The sequence below is a fragment of the Primulina eburnea genome, chromosome 1, assembly GCF_022965805.1.
Source record: "Primulina eburnea isolate SZY01 chromosome 1, ASM2296580v1, whole genome shotgun sequence".
In the NCBI taxonomy this organism is placed as follows: domain Eukaryota; kingdom Viridiplantae; phylum Streptophyta; class Magnoliopsida; order Lamiales; family Gesneriaceae; genus Primulina; species Primulina eburnea.
In genome coordinates this window covers 19,391,167-19,407,380 of record NC_133101.1, presented here as the reverse complement: position 1 = coordinate 19,407,380, position 16,214 = coordinate 19,391,167, and the positions used below count along the sequence as shown (strand labels likewise).

Genomic DNA, 16,214 nt, shown 5'->3' with positions numbered 1-16,214 from the left:
CAAAAGGGGCATTCTTCAGAGTCAACTGAGTAATAGGTTTGGCAACGCTCGAGAAATCTTTAATAAATCGTCTGTAATATCCTGCCAAACCTATAAAACTGCGAATCTCTGGTACTGATGTCGGTCTTGGCCAAAAAATCACAGCCTCAACCTTGCTGGGATCAACTGATATACCATCTCCGGATATGATATGACCCAGAAATACTACCTGTCTCAACCAGAACTCACATTTCGACAGTTTAGCATATAGTTTCTCAGTTCTCAGAATTTTCAACACAGTTCTCAAATGTTCTGCATGCTCAATCATATTCTTTGAATAAATCAAAATATCATGAATGAATATGATAACAAAATCATCCAAATACCTCTGAAAGACTCGATTCATCAGACCCATAAAAACAGCTGGGGCATTTGTAAGACCGAAAGGCATGATGATAAACTCGTAATGTCCATACCTGGTTCTGAATGCTGTATTCGATATATCAGAATCCCGGACTCTCAGCTGATGGTATCCAGATCTCAGATCGATCTTGGAATAAACAGAAGAACCCTGCAACTGGTCAAATAAATCATCTATGCGAGGCAAAGGGTATTTATTCTTTACCGTTGCTTTGTTCAGTTGCCGGTAGTCAATGCAGAATCTCATTGAACCGTCTTTCTTCCTCACAAACAACACTGGAGCGCCCCAAAGAGATACACTCGGTCTGATGTATCCCTTGGCCAATAAATCCTCCAACTGTTCTTTCAGTTTTTTCAGTTCAATTGGTGCCATTCTGTACGGAACTCTAGAAATCGGAGCTATTCCTGGCATCAATTTGAATAGAACTCTAGAAATCTCCCAATACCACATTGACTTATACCTTTCGTTCGTAGTCTCGGTCTGAAGCAATATCAGTTCTGAACTCAAGACTGTCTCTGTAAATCTGAAACAACATATCGAGAATAATAATATCAATATTCCTTTTTCAATTCAACACTGAATCTGATTAATCTGAATTAGTTCAATTCAACGGCATAACGGCACAATCCCGATATCCCCGTCAATACAATATCATCAGATATCCATTACAAATAATAACCCATATCCGATACAATTTTTAATCAGTCTATAATCCAAATCTATTCAATTCCCAAATCAATATGATCAGAAAATCATAACAATTCCATAATCAGTCTGTTCTTCGTTCTGACTTCGATTCTACGATGTCTAATATATCAAGAACACCATATATGAATCCTATTCAATTCCAATAATATCATATTTTCAAATCATAATAGAACTCAATAAAACTTACGTCTTGTAGTAGCTGTCAACGAGAGGAGTACAGAACTGAACTCGGATCAAAATTCTGATAACCGGAGCTTATAAAAATCAAATTCGAATCTAAGAAATTTGAGAATTCCCGTAAGCTTTCTTTCGTTCTTGCTGTTTCATCTAAAGAAAGAATGAGATTTTTATATATCCAATAAGCATGGCAAGGACAAGTGTCCCACTCAATCCAATTAATTGCAATTTAGTCCCTGAAGTCTTCACTATTTGCAATTTGGTCCTCACAACTCTTTTTAATTAAATTTCAATCCTATGGAATTTTAAAACCATGGAATATGATTCAACATTCCAAAATTCATAAATTAAATAATCTCGGATTAAAATGATAAAATCTCGGGCCTTACAGTGGGTTTAACACTTTAAATACTTAATTAATCCCTTAAACAAGCTTAGGCCTATTAAGAATGTAATTAGGCCCATTTAAGCTCATTAGTGATTAATTACAATATTAAAAAAAAATTTCTTAAATAAGTTTGTGAATTTATTAGCCGGATTGCTCACAAGTTCGTATTTTTGTTGAAAACCAACACCGATAAAAATTTACGTCCCGGCGTATAAAATCACCTCAAAACCCCATATTTTCAAAAATAAGAAAAAGCATCACCCACATTTTAAATAATTAAAAACAACTATTTAATAAAAATATTTTCTATTTTTTTTCAGCCCTCGGTCTCCGTTCCTCGATCGCAACTTGAATAACCTTTTAAAAATACATTTTAATGCAACCATGTAGAAAAATATATTTTAAACATGTCAAAATGCACAACATAATTAATTAATGTAATTTAAAAAACAATTAAAATACAATAGAATTTAATAATTGCATGCATGTGGTTCGCGTGGACCTTAAAATTTTCGGGCGTTACAGGATTAGTCATGAATCTAATCAGCTTGTTGACGGAAAAGTCTATGTCTGCTCTTGAGCGAGCATCAATGCAATAAGAAATCTAGAAAAGTGAAGTCCATCGTCACGGGTATACCTTAAAGTCTCAGCAATCTCATAATTGTTTTCCAATGTTCCTCTCCTGGATTATTCGTGAATCTAATCAGCTTATTGACGGAAAAGTCTATGTCTGCTCTTGTACAACTCATTAAGTACATCAGATTTCTAATGATTCGATAGTATTCTAATTGAGAGAAACTTTTACCTCGATTCTTCAATAGATTTTGACTCGCATCTATCAGAGTTTTGGTCAATTCAAAGTCATCTTTGTTGAATTTCTCAAGAATTTCAAACATCTCCTTATTGGAGGAGACCTGACAAATGACATCAACATCAATCCACCGCTTTATTTCACAAAGAACAACACATGATTCATACTAGAAACATCTTGAGATATAGTCTCCACCATATTCATTTCTTTATTTTTCTTCGATTTCTTTCACTCTGCATCTTTGTGACCTGGACCACCACAGTTGCAGAATTTTCAAGAGATTTTTCTCTTGTAAATATTGTTATTGAGTCCCAATTTGACACCTTTTCCAAATGGCCCAATGTTTTCCTTGGTCTTGGAGCTCTGACCTTGCTCGATCACATTGGCTTTAGCCACATCAAGATTGAACAACTTTTCTCAAAACTCTTGTTGTCTTCTTGAATGCACAACCTGAGAACAAATCCCTACACATTTGTTTCCTTTTGTTTATGTTTCAAATTCTTGAAATCTTTCGACATTAAAGATATTTTCTCAATAATATCTGCAACTTGGAAAGATTCACTCAACACCATTCGGAATGAATCTCATGCAAGATGACCTGAACTTGACCGATCACAATCATGGAATTCACCATTTTGTAATCCATGAATCAACCAAAAATGAATTTATTGGCTCTGACATCCTCGGACTTATATTTCTGATCAAAAGGCTCTCATAACTCCTTAGTTATGCATTTGTCAATACATAAATTATATGGCGAGTCGGCTAAATCATTCATGATATAATTTCTACACAAGAAATTAGAATGCGTCATGCATCAATAACACTGGCAGATTGAACATCTCCCTCGCTCCCAGCAGGGTTCTCTTTGGCCAAAAAATCTTGCCAAATTCAACATAGTGAGGTAAAAGAATATCTTTTATTCCCACCTCTTAAAATTTGAATGACCGAGTTTCTCTGGTTTATAAGCATGCTTAACTGACTCTGTAGGAAAAGGAGCATTCACTTATGGGACCAATACCCTAAGGGGGCGTTTTGTTTGAGGGATAAGGGGGGATTATTTTTTTTATTCTACTTAGTCAGCTGTTTGGTACGCGTGATTATTTAACCAAGTCAATCCCTCCTATGAATGACTAGGTTATATTAGGTAGGTTAAAATAATACCTCCAAACCCCCTAGGATTATTTATCCAACTCTTAATACCTCCTATTTTTCCAATTTTACCCTTCTCTTATATTCAAACTCACCACCACTTCCCGCCACCGACCGCCGCCGCCGCCGCCACGAACGCCGCCGGCCGACCGCCGACGGACCGCCGACCGCCGGATGGCCGCCCACTTCCGGCACCGACCGACATTTCTGGCCAGCCGTTTCTGGTCGCTGGCTGTTTCCGGCCAGCCGCCATCGCCGACGTCGCCGCCGCCGCGAAGGGGAAGGGCAATTTTGTCTTTTCATCAAAAAATTCAAAATTATCCTACACTTAAAAATCTTACCAAACATAATATTATTTTACACCATATATTACAATCCTATCACAATCATTTTCTTTATCATTTACATACTAATCATTAGTTTATCCTATCATTCCAACCAAACATAGCCTAACAGTAAGAACAAGCACTGGCAGTGTTGAGGTATTTGATTTTATAACCATATCTTGAAACACAAGAAAAAAGATCAAATTTTTGGGAAAACAGAAATCTGTTTTAAGATTGTTGGGATTTGATCAAGAAACGAATACAAAATACATGAAGTAAATGTAATTGTTCGTAAAAACAAACATTATAACATGATCAACATAATCAACAACATTAGAAAAATTTAAATTTTTTGATTGATGAAATGGACACACTATTTATCAGCTCCGAAAATGGACACCAAAAGTCATCCAATATTAATTAACTCAATTAGTCTTGCAATTAACTCAATAATATGAAGATCCAAAACTCTTCAATTAACTAAAGAATTTGGAGAACTAAAAGACACTATCACATTGATGATCCGTAATTTTCATTCAAACTTTAAATTTAATTCAAATTTCTAACATGAAATGACAACGTATTAAAGTGTGAGGATCGGGAAAGAGTTTAGAGGGGGGAAGGTGAATGAACTCTTTCAAATTTTCTCGTGTAAGAGTTTGATTTCAACCGTTTTTAGGCGGTTGAAAACTTCTTCTCAAACGGTTGAGAATGTGAACTACTATTAAGTGCGAAAAACGGTTCACAATCTTTAATGCAACTTAAAACACAATATCAGGCTAAACCAATGAATAGAGACTAGACAGATAAGTGAATTCGGAAAGTAAAGAGACACAGGTTTGTTATGGATGTTCGGAGATTAACAACTCCTACGTCACCCCTTCTTCCTCCTTAGGAAGGATTCCACTAAAAGACTTTGGCTTTACAAACTTCTTGCAACAGCCCACTCCAACCAGGACTTATCACACTGCCTGTTTTGGAACTCTTAGTGATCACTTTACACTTCTGCGTATTTAAGAACACTTAGTTCACCAGATATCAAAGCCGAATCAAATAACCAAAGGGTTAATGATATGAGTAACTAGTTTTGATTTAGTAGCACGAAAATGATCCTTAAATGATCAGATAAATTTCTCTTTTGCGCGTGCTGATTGAGCGATGGTGTATATGAACTTTTTAAGAGCGCTCTGAGATCTTCTAAATATGCAAGCGAGTTGTAATATTGCAGCTAAGAAATTGAGAGCAGTTCTGCAAGCATATTATTCCGTTAATATACACGATTTCCTTAACGGTCGGAAAGGACATAACAACGTTAACCTGATCCTCTGTTTAGACGTGTTGCTTTCGATATGTTGAACATTAAATGATCTTTGATAAATGCATTTAATGTTCTTTTTGCACAACAACGTTCTGAATCTATTTTCTGAAGGAGTTCCTTTTAAGGAAACTGTTATAAACAGCAGAACTTTAAGTCTATGCTTGGTCTTCCTCTTTCTGGGAAAGATAATAAAATGTAGATCAATCTTGGAACTGATGTAAGTATTGTTGACTTCAAAGCGGTGTAGTACTTGAATGTATTTAAGCCTGTCAGAGAATGTCTTTGAGCAATAACTAGTTCTCTTTAATGATCCGGTTCCGGTAACATTAAAGTCAAAGCTGAATCTGCTAACGGTTTGAAGTGAGCTGTTGAACTGCTTTGAGCTTTGATCAGATAGAAAGATTCACCGGCTGATAAACTGAGCGGTTGAACTGTTTGCAAATCTGATATACGAACCGCAGCTGAATACTTGTTTTTGTCATATACCAAAATTCTTGGGAATCATATTTTCTTAAAAATTTCCCTCTTTTTGGTGATGACAAAACTTAGCTGTATATCTCAGGAAACATTAAGATATTGACGAAGATGTATACGAGTGAAAAATATTGTATTTCATTAAGTGAATGAAATTACAATAAACAGAGTAACTTGCTGTAATTCGTAATTTTTCAAGAAAAGTTACTATGGACCTTTTACATTGATTCACTGCTTTTCGCCTCATCTTCTTTTTCTTTTGATTTGTGCAATTCCTTCAAGACCGATATTTACGCATCTTGAATTGCCTTTTGACGCTCTCTTTCCCCCTTTTTGACATCACCATGTACGAGGAAAGTCATGATTTCCGCAAGCTGAGCACCTTGGGCGTCGAGGCGTTGTTCTAAATTTCTCTGAAGACTGGTCATTTTGTCCGAGAGGCCAAGGCACATGTTAATATGTTTAGCGTTGTGTTGAGCTTGCTTGATTGAGAAACCTATTTCCTTGGTGGAGATATAATTTCGGAGATCCAATTTGAGTGATCGAAGATCTTCTTTGAGATCAAGTTGGTTTTGAGTAAGCGCCAGAATTGATTGATCCATAGTACTCAACTTAGTCAAAATTTGTTGTTGACAACTATCTTCTAAATCTTCTTTTTCTTCTACAAGTGGTCCTTCTTCGGATATTGATCTGTTTTTGAGAATAACCAGTTCAGATAAAGAGCGCTTCTCATCAATGTTTGATTGATCAGGCTCATGAAGCTCACCAGTGATGTTCTCAATGATTTTATCAATATCATCAGTGACAGTAGAGGTTTTAGCGCTAGTCACAATTGGTTCCTCAGGTTGCGTTTATGAAGGAGAAGTTGGAGGAGATTGAGCAGGCAGTGCAGATACACTCAACTTGTTTTCATGTACATCTTGTGGAGAAGGCAGCAATTTTTCTGGAGGAATTGTTGAATCATCTTTGGTGGGAGAGCTTGTCGGAGAGACTGTTTGATCTTGAAAATTGACAACTTGATCAAAGTCAGATAAAAAAAATTTTACCTCATCAGTAGAAACAGTTTGAGCACCTGAACAATCAGGCTAAGGCAGCCGTTTAAATATTAAAAAATGGACCGTTTTAAATATTAAGTGCGGTTTGAATATCAACAAAATGGACCGTTCAAGCTTAGCGACTGCGTTTATTTTTCCGGTTTCAAGTAGCGAATCAAAGGTTACAGCCGTCCGATATTGAACCCACTTATCAAACATCTTGATCTTTTTTCTGTACAGCCTCATTTACATGCTCGCTTGCGAGTACTATGGCTGTATGAACTGCATTGTTTTGCAGTGGATTTTCAATCAAGACTTGTTTGCCCTTATCTGAGGATAGCATGATTGGAACTCCAGAATAAGATGAGTGAATTTCTGGTTCTGCAATTTGAATTCCCTTCAGCTTAGTGATTGCGATTGCAGGTAATGGGGCAGGAACGAATGGTGTTGAAAGATGCTTGACCAGCTTGATCGTAGCTGGTTGTGCAGTTCTCTTTTTCTTAAAGACCTGAGCAACTGGAACGTTATCTGTGGACTCCTCATCAGAGCTGTTCTTTAGAACTAGCTTCCTCTTAGTTACCTTGGCAGTCGAACCGATTTTTGATAATTTCTTTTGTTTCACAAATTCTTCCCCTGTTTCTGTTTTGATAGAGACCAACACTTCATATGTCGGTCGATTCTTTATGATGAACTTTTCAATTGACACCCAGGTAAAGAGTTTAGTTTTGCCAACCTCTATCATATCAACTGGTTGAACCCCTGCATCAGTTAACACATAGCATATTTGAACTGCAAAGCCTTGCGATTGATTTTCTTTGTTAATCATAGCCACCAATATCTGGAAGAGAACATCAGACCAGTTCACTCCCAGTCTGGAGGAGATAGTGGCCATCACAAGAAATTTTTCCAAGGTGATTTTATCAAAAGCTCCAGCTTTGGCAAGCAATCCCTTGGCAACGATATCTGCCAACAGTCTGAATTCAACCTTTAAATCTAATTTTTGACAAGTTGGATGGGAGATAGGAGATTCTCAGTCTGAGAAGGTACTTCGACAGATATCAATATTTCCATTGGGCAGTGTGGAGAAATCAGTTACTCCTTCAATAGTTAGGCTGAACAATTCAGCAAACATCTTCTGTGTGTACATAATTTTCTTGTTTTGGACGATACAGATAATTTCTCTGTTCTTCATGTATGCTGATTCGAAGAACTCTTTTAGTATTGTGTTTGAATATTTATAGCTGCAGCTCAGAAATGGGCGAAGCCTAGAGTGTTCTATATCTCGAAACATAGCTTGCATAGATTTGTTGGGCATGGCAAAGATGGATGCGAAGTTAACCGCGACAGTGTTCTGAGTGATAGATGCAGCCATTGTCTTGATTTACTGAGTGAGTTTGAATTAAACACCTGCAAGTTAGATGAGAGTGCGATCGAGTTGCAAAAACAAGATAAGCTCAGTGCGGTTGTAAATGTAGTGTATGTATGTACGGTTCAAATACTTACCAGTCAGTCCATGTGGAGGACTGTTAGTGGATAAAAATTTTGTAAATTTTGAAAATCTTTGGCGGCGGTAAAATGAGTATTTTCGAATTTCAAAGAGAAAACTGTCTCTTCAGACTGACGTCGTCGAAAAATTTGTGTAATGTTTACGAAAATGACGTGGAGGTATTGTGTCCACAGAATTTGAACCGGATAAGTAATATGATTAGGAAGGAGCTGAAGCAACTCAGATAAGAAGAATGGAGAGAAGCAGCAGTCCAAACTTAGCGGAGGAATTTATGAGAGCAGCGGTGGCTTCCCGCAAACTAGCGATAGAGGACAAGGTGTTGGAGAAGATTCTGGCTGTGTGTCACACCATGCTCTCGGGGCCTGTTTTAATCCATATAGAGCTTTGTCAAGTTTGTAAACATGCTCAGGAAAGGTGTGACTAACAAAGCCGGGTGGTTGTTCTATATGAACTTCCTCATTTAGCAATCCATTCAAGAAAGTAGATTTAACATCCATTTGATAGACTTTGAAATCTTTAAATGCCGCAAATGCTAAAAATATTCTAATGGCTTCTAATCTGGCTACAGGGGCAAAGGATTCATCAAAGTCTATACCTTCTTCTTGTCTATAGCCATGAGCCACTAGTCTAGCCTTGTTTCTGATAATTAAACCACTTTCATCCATTTTTTTTCTGAATACTCATCTAGTTCCAATTACATGAGTGTTATTTGGCCTAGGAACTAGATGCCAGACTTACTCCTTTCAAACTGATTAAGTTCCTCCTGCATGGCTTCTATCCAATTAGTGTCAAGTAGTGCATCATCGATTTTCTTGGGTTCTATCTGAGAAACAAACGCAGCATGCATAAATTCATTTATCATTTGATTTCTAGTTCTAGGAGGAGCAGTAGGGTTACCAATGACCAGCTCAAGTGGATGATCCTTTTTTCACTGGAGAAATGGTCCATATGGATTTAGCTCGGTTGGTTGAATGATTTCTTCTTCTTGTTCCAAAGCTCCTTCTTCATTTTGTACATTTTGCGGTTGCTGGTTGTCTTCCGGTTTGTTCACTTGTTGAGTTTGTTCTTGAGCGGTTGGATTTTCTTTTGATATGCTTCCACCTGGTTTTCTCAGATCTACATCATCCTCACTGCTTGTCTTAAGGTTAGTAGCATCAAAATTATTTATAAAATCATGTATGCTGTTATTGTTGTTGTCATGACATATAGATGACTCATCAAATACAATATGTATGGATTCTTCAACAGTGAGAGTTCTTTGGTTATAAGCTCTATATGCTTTGCTCACTGATGAATATCCTAGAAATATACCATTATCAGCTTTTACGTCAAAGGCAGTGAGATGTGTTTTGCCATTGTTATGAATGGAACACTTACAACCAAAGATGCGAAAGTATCCAATGTCTGGTTGCTTGCCGGTCCAGATTTCATAAGGAGTTTTCTCATGATTTTTATTTATCAAGGACCGGTTTTGAGTATAACAGGCTGTGTTAACGGCTTCAGCCCAGAACTTTTGTGAGATGCCAGATTCGGCTAGCATGGTTCTAGCTGCTTCCTTCAGTGTGCAGCTTCTCCTTTCAGCTACTCCGTTTTGTTGAGGTGATCTTGCTGCTGACAGTTCATGTTTTATGCCATGATCTTCAAAATAGGATGACAGGAATTGGTTTAGAAATTCAGTTCCTCTGTCACTCCTGATTCTGTCAATTGCTTCACTTTTCTCGTTTCGAAGTCTTTTGGGCAGCTTGATTAGTTGATCAGCGGTTTGATCTTTGGAGTTTAGAAATATTACCCATGTAAATATGGAGAAATCATCAATTACTACGAGAGTATATTTCTTTCCCCCTAGGCTTGTGATGGGTATTGGTCCAAACAAGTCCATATGAAGAAGTTCCAGATTTCGGATGGTCTAATTGGGGGATAACGACTGGTTGCGGTACCGGCGGAGCCTCGGGGGGAGTAACCGGTTCCCCCGGCAATGGCACCGGACTAGGTGGGGGCAATAAGGCGTTTTTCTCATCGCAATAGGCGATTTCAGGATATGGAACGCTTAAGGGAATAACCAAGACCACTCCTAAAAACCCCAATAACACAAAAGATTTGTCAGTTTCTAAAGAGTCCGAAGAAACTAAGATTTTAAAGTCTTTTCTTACTTTAAAAAAAACTATTATAGCTACGACCATGAATGCGGCCCAGAAGGATAGATCTTTTTCCAAGAGGAATTGACTTCTCTCTGGAATCAAATCTAAAGGGAATTGTATGGGGGCTAATTCGTAATGAAAATAGAGTAGAAACATGAGTTGGCTTTTCAAGTATATATATAATAAGCACTGTAAACTATCGCCTTCAAAAAGATAGCTGAATCTGCCCTTCTAGCTGATGAATTTCTTGCTCTACTTTTGAATGTTGAGCGGACCTGTTTTCCTAATTGACATGCATTGCAAACTCTGTCTTTAGCAAAATCAATGTTAGGCAAACCAAATACAAGATTAAGTTTACTGATAGTAGCAATGGATTTAAAATTGAGATGATTAAGACGCTTATGCCAAAGCCAATTTTTGTTTCCATTTAAAGCAACAAAACAAGTGGGTATGCTAAGACAATCATCATTCCATTTGACTTTGTATGTATTTTGCTCTCTATGTCTGGTTAGCATGATATTATTGGCTGTGGTTCTCACAGTGCATGATTTTTTGAAATTCTACTATGTAACCACTGTCACATAGTTGACGTATACTTATCAGATTGTAACAAAGATTTTCTACCAAAAATACATCTCTAATAATAATTTTGTCGTGGATAATCTTACCCTTACCCACAGCTTTACCCTTAGAATTGTCGCCGAAGGTGATTGTTGGACCTTTGCAGTCAACTATTTCTGATAAGAGATCTTTGTTTCCAGTCATGTGCCTAGAGCATCCACTATCCAAGAACCAGATGGATTCTTCCAGGTTTCTTTTCTTTGATACCTGTCATTATTGAAAATAGAAATTGGTACCCTTTTCTATTTGGGTCCTGAGTTTATCAGTCCTTTAGGGATCCACACTTGAATTATCCTGAAATATTTTTCATGATGTGTCCTAAAATGGTTGCCATTGTGTGCGTAATCAAATGATGTATGCAGTGCTTGTGCAGTATGCTGTTTTCACAGTTTGTCATTGTCACTCAATTGATACCTCTTTTGAACAGGTCGGCTGTTGTGGTAATGGTTAGGTCTAATTTTTGAATGATTTCCAGTTGACCCTGGCTTTCTGCTGGCCCAATTTGAACCGTTGTGAGCGGTTGTAATAGGCCTGCGTTTAAACCATGATCTGTTGGTTTTAGCATTCTCAATTTCGACGTATCCTAAGCCACATCGCCTTCTGTTATTTTCAAATTTTGCATTTTGAGTGCCTTGATCTTCAGTCTTATCATGTTCATATACCGTGCTAGATCTGACAAATTTAATTGATTTTAAACTGTCTTTCTCTAGTAGCGATTGAGTTGATACTCCGGAAGTACTGCATTCATTAATGCTATAACCTATTCCGGTTTTGTCTCCGGCTGGTTTCTACATTTCATGCATCTTGTTAAGAAAAACAGAGGACTTGTTCCAAGTGTTGACTGTATTAATCAACCGTTTGTTTTCTTTCAAGGTAACATGGAACAATCTTCGCAGATCATCGTTCTCAGCCATTAGCAGACTTAACTTCACTCTCAAACCGTTAACCTCTTTTTGCTGCGAGCAGCTAGAGAGAGCTAACTTGTTTTCTAATTTTTGTTTTTCTGTTGTGGCTTCATTGAACTGATGTGATAGCCTCTTAAACTCATCTACCATGTCGTGAAGTGAGGTGACAAGATCTTCTCGTGTAAATTCAACAGAGTTAAAGTCAAATATCATTTCATCAGTAGAATCTTGATCTTCTTTAGCCATGAGACACTCTACTTTCTCATCTTCGCTTTCACTTGAAGATTCTTCAGAAATAGATTTTTCAGATTCTGAATCAGCCCATTTGCCTTTGTCTTATTCTGCAACTAGGACTCGCTGATTCTTCTTTTTTATGTATCTTTTGTTGTCTTTAAACCGTCTTCTATCACTTGATTTCTTTTCATCTTTCTTTGGCATGTTGCATTCTGCAATAAAGTGTCCTTTCTTTCCACAGTTAAAACAAGCTTGACCATCATCAGTATGGTCCTTGTTGAAGTGAGGTTTATTCATCTGTGATTGATTTTTACGCATGAATTTACTGAATTTTTTCACGAATAAAGACATGGCTTCATTGCTTAATTGCTCGACCGATTTCTTACTTGAGGACTCTTCGACCGGAAGAATCACTATAGTAGCTGGCAGTTCCTTTGTCTGTTGAGATGTGGATGGATCTTCTTCAGTTCGTATACCAAGCTCGAACTCATAGGCTTTAAGATCAGCAAAGAGATCGTGAAGCTCCAGTTTGTTCAAATCTTTGGATTCTCGCATTGCAATAGTCTTCACGTCCCATTCTCTGGGAAGAGCTCGCATAACCTTTAAAGCAATTTCACGGTTGGAGTAATCTTTTCCTAATGAAGTGAATTCAATGATAATGCTACTGAAACGTTCGTCGAATTCTGATAAAGTTTCTCCTGGCTTCATTTTTGCATTATCAAACTTTTGAATGGCAACAGTCAGCTTGTTCTCTTTCGTTTGGTCTTTGCCTTCACATAGTTGAGTAAGCTTTTCTCATATTTCCTTGGCAGTAGTGCATGTTTTGATCTTTGCAAACATATTTTTGTCCAAGGTTTTGTAGAGGATATCTTTTGCAACGTTGTCCAGGTTTGCTTTCTTTTTATCCTCACCCGTCCATTCAGATCTGTGATTTTCGACCATCTGAGGTGCACCTTCGGTAGTGGCAGCAGCTGTGTTTACTTTCAAAATTTTCATTGGCCCATCAGTAATGACATACCACATGTCGTCATTTTGGGCTGCTAGATGTGCCTGCATACGAATCTTTCAATCATAATAATCTTCTTTAGAGAACATATGAATTTTATTGAAAGATGCCATAAGTGTTCAAAAGATATCAGTGTTTGAGAAAAACCTCACTCTGATACCACTTGTTAGGATCAGGAAAGAGTTTAGAGGGGGGAAGGTGAATGAACTCTTTCAAATTTTCTCGTGTAAGAGTTTGATTTCAACCATTTTTAGGCGGTTGAAAACTTATTCTCAATAGATTGAGAATGTGAACTACTATTAAGTGCGAAAAACGGTTAACAATCTTTAATGCAACTTAAAACACAATATCAGGCTAAACCAATGAATAGAGACTAGACAGATAAGTGAATGCGGAAAATAAAGAGACACAGGTTTGTTATGGATGTTCGGAGATTAACAACTCCTATGTCACCCCTTCTTCCTCTTTAGGAAGGATTCCACTAAAAGACTTTGGCTTTACAAACTTCTTGCAACAGCCCAGGACTTATCACACTGCTTGTTTTGGAACTCTTAGTGATCATTTTACACTTCTGGGTATTTAAGAACACTTAGTTCACCAGATATCAAAGCCGAATCAAATAACCAAAGGGTTAATGATATAAGCAACTAGTTTTGATTTAGTTGCACGAAAATGATCCTTAAATGATCAGATAAATTTCTCTTTTGCGCGTGCTGATTGAGCGATGGTGTATATGAACTTTTTAAGAGCGCTCTGAGATCTTCTAAATATGCAAGCGGGTTGTAATATTGCAGCTAAGAAATTGAGAGCAGTTCTGCAAGCATATTCTTCCGTTAATATACACGATTTCCTTAACGGTCGGAAAGGACATAACAACGTTAACCTGATCCTCTGTTCAGACGTGTTGCTTTCGATATGTTGAACATTAAATGATCTTTGATAAATGCATTTAATGTTCTTTTTGCACAACAACGTTCTGAATCTCTTTTCTGAAGGAGTTCCTTTTAAGGAAACTGTTTTAAACAGCAGAACTTTAAGTCTATGCTTGGTCTTCCTCTTTCTGGGAAAGATAATAAAATGTAGATCAATCTTGGAACTGATGTAAGTATTGTTGACTTCAAAGCGGTGTAGTACTTGAATGTATTTAAGCCGGTCAGAGAATGTCTTTGAGCAATAAATAGTTCTCTTTAATGATCCGGTTCTTGTAACATTAAAGTCCAAGCTGAATCTGCTAACGGTTTGAAGTGAGCGGTTAAACTGCTTTGAGCTTTGATCAGTTAGAAAGATTCACCGGCTGATAAACTGAACGGTTGAACTGTTTGCAAATCTGATATACGAACCGCAGCTGAATACTTGTTTTTATCATACACCAAAATACTTGGGAATAATATTTTTTTAACATAAAGTGAACTTGAAATTCACTCATATGACTAAAAAAATAACTAGTTGAGGCACCAAATAGGTGTCCGAGTTAGTGAATACTTGGTTAATTGCCAGAAGCTCAATTTCGCCTACTAACACCTTCTCGGATGAGTCTGTCCTACAAAACTTGTTCAATGCGGTTTAACGTGACTAGCATGTGAGGATGTAGATTCTCATGTCATAAAAAAAATAAAAAAATTGAAGCACTGAATTTCACCTTTTCCGAAAACTCATATAATTTTTTGGAAATATTTATTTTTCCAATAACATATCAAAGAATTTTCTCGTAATTTCTAATTCTTTAACAGGATTATATTTTGTAACGTAACTCTCTCACATTATCACAAATAATTATTTAATTCATATCTAATAATTCAATACTCCAAAAAACTGATTATATAAAACAGGTGTATAAGTTATAACATATAAGATTTTATTACATTTTCATTTTATTTTTAAAAAGAAGCTTCTGAAAGTTATACCGGAATTCCTAAAAAACTTGTCAAAACAAAATCTATTATCAAACATTTTTAAAAGTGATAGCAATTGTCCCACATGATGCATGAACTGTTGTTCGATTATAAATCATCTATAAATTTTATGATTATAAAATTCGCTGGATCGTACATAATTGAATGAAAGAAAACATAAAAAAAAAAAAAAAACATTATCCATAAACAAAAACAGAATGGAGATAAATATATTATAAATTTGAAATACTCATTTCTTCCTATTACAACATTTGTTTCAAGTGGCTGCAATATGAGCTGAGTGGGCTCGTGATCTTTGTGAACCCGCTTAAATAAAGCTCGACACAATCCATGCTCGAAGTCTAGAGTTTTTATGCGGGCTCGAGCTAAAGCCAGTGAATTCGTTGATTCTTTTTTTCAAGAAGCTCTACGTATTCTGTTGGTTTAATTTGTTGCGACCCTAATACAAATTCTTACCTACCAATTTCATGTCTGGTGATTTGATGCATATAGTCATATGCAAATTGTCGTACCTTTGGAAGATTATGAATTACAAGATTTTGTGGTCATAATATCAATGAGAAGTTGAACCAACGCAAATTTTCCTACCAACCAAGCCAAATACGTTCCACTTCTAGCTCCACATTCCATTACTATAACTTCAGCATACTTACTTTTAATATAAAAAAAAATAGTTTCTAGCGACAAGTACCTCACTGTTTTTCTTGTCTTGCTTATGGCTTTATCTTCAATAACGGGCAACAAAATCCAAGTAGAGGCACGCCACCTCCTCGATGAAACATTGCCGAAGCCCGAGCTGCCTGCGCTTCCCAAGCTTGAGATACCAACTTTACCAAAACCGGAGCTGCCCTTGTTGCCAAAACCTGAACTTCCGACGTTTCCTAAGCCGGAGCTGCCAGCATTGCCGAAACCTGAACTACCAAAACTTCCGACGTTTCCTAAGCTGCCTGAACTACGAAAACTTCCAGAATTGCCAGAAGTGCCAGAAGTGACGAAAGCTCCATGAGTTCATGGTAAAAAAACATGACCTAGCACTTGCATCAATTAACGACGTCGTTGTTTCCTGGAGATTGTTTCATTTAGTTTCGTGGTTTTTGTGTTA

At 37.0% G+C, this 16,214-nt stretch overlaps 1 protein-coding gene across 1 annotated transcript; it reads right to left on the bottom strand.

The window, feature by feature from the left end:
* Nucleotides 1-9,223: 9,223 nt before the first annotated feature.
* LOC140805396 (uncharacterized) lies at nucleotides 9,224-13,216 on the bottom strand. Its single transcript, XM_073161670.1, has 6 exons — nucleotides 13,105-13,216; nucleotides 12,370-12,963; nucleotides 11,873-12,270; nucleotides 11,102-11,261; nucleotides 10,118-10,366; nucleotides 9,224-10,062 (listed from the first exon to the last, which is right to left on the bottom strand). The coding sequence occupies exons 1-6, from the start codon at nucleotides 13,214-13,216 to the stop codon at nucleotides 9,224-9,226; spliced, it is 2,352 nt and encodes a 783-aa protein (XP_073017771.1).
* Between the last annotated feature and the right edge of the window lie 2,998 nt (nucleotides 13,217-16,214).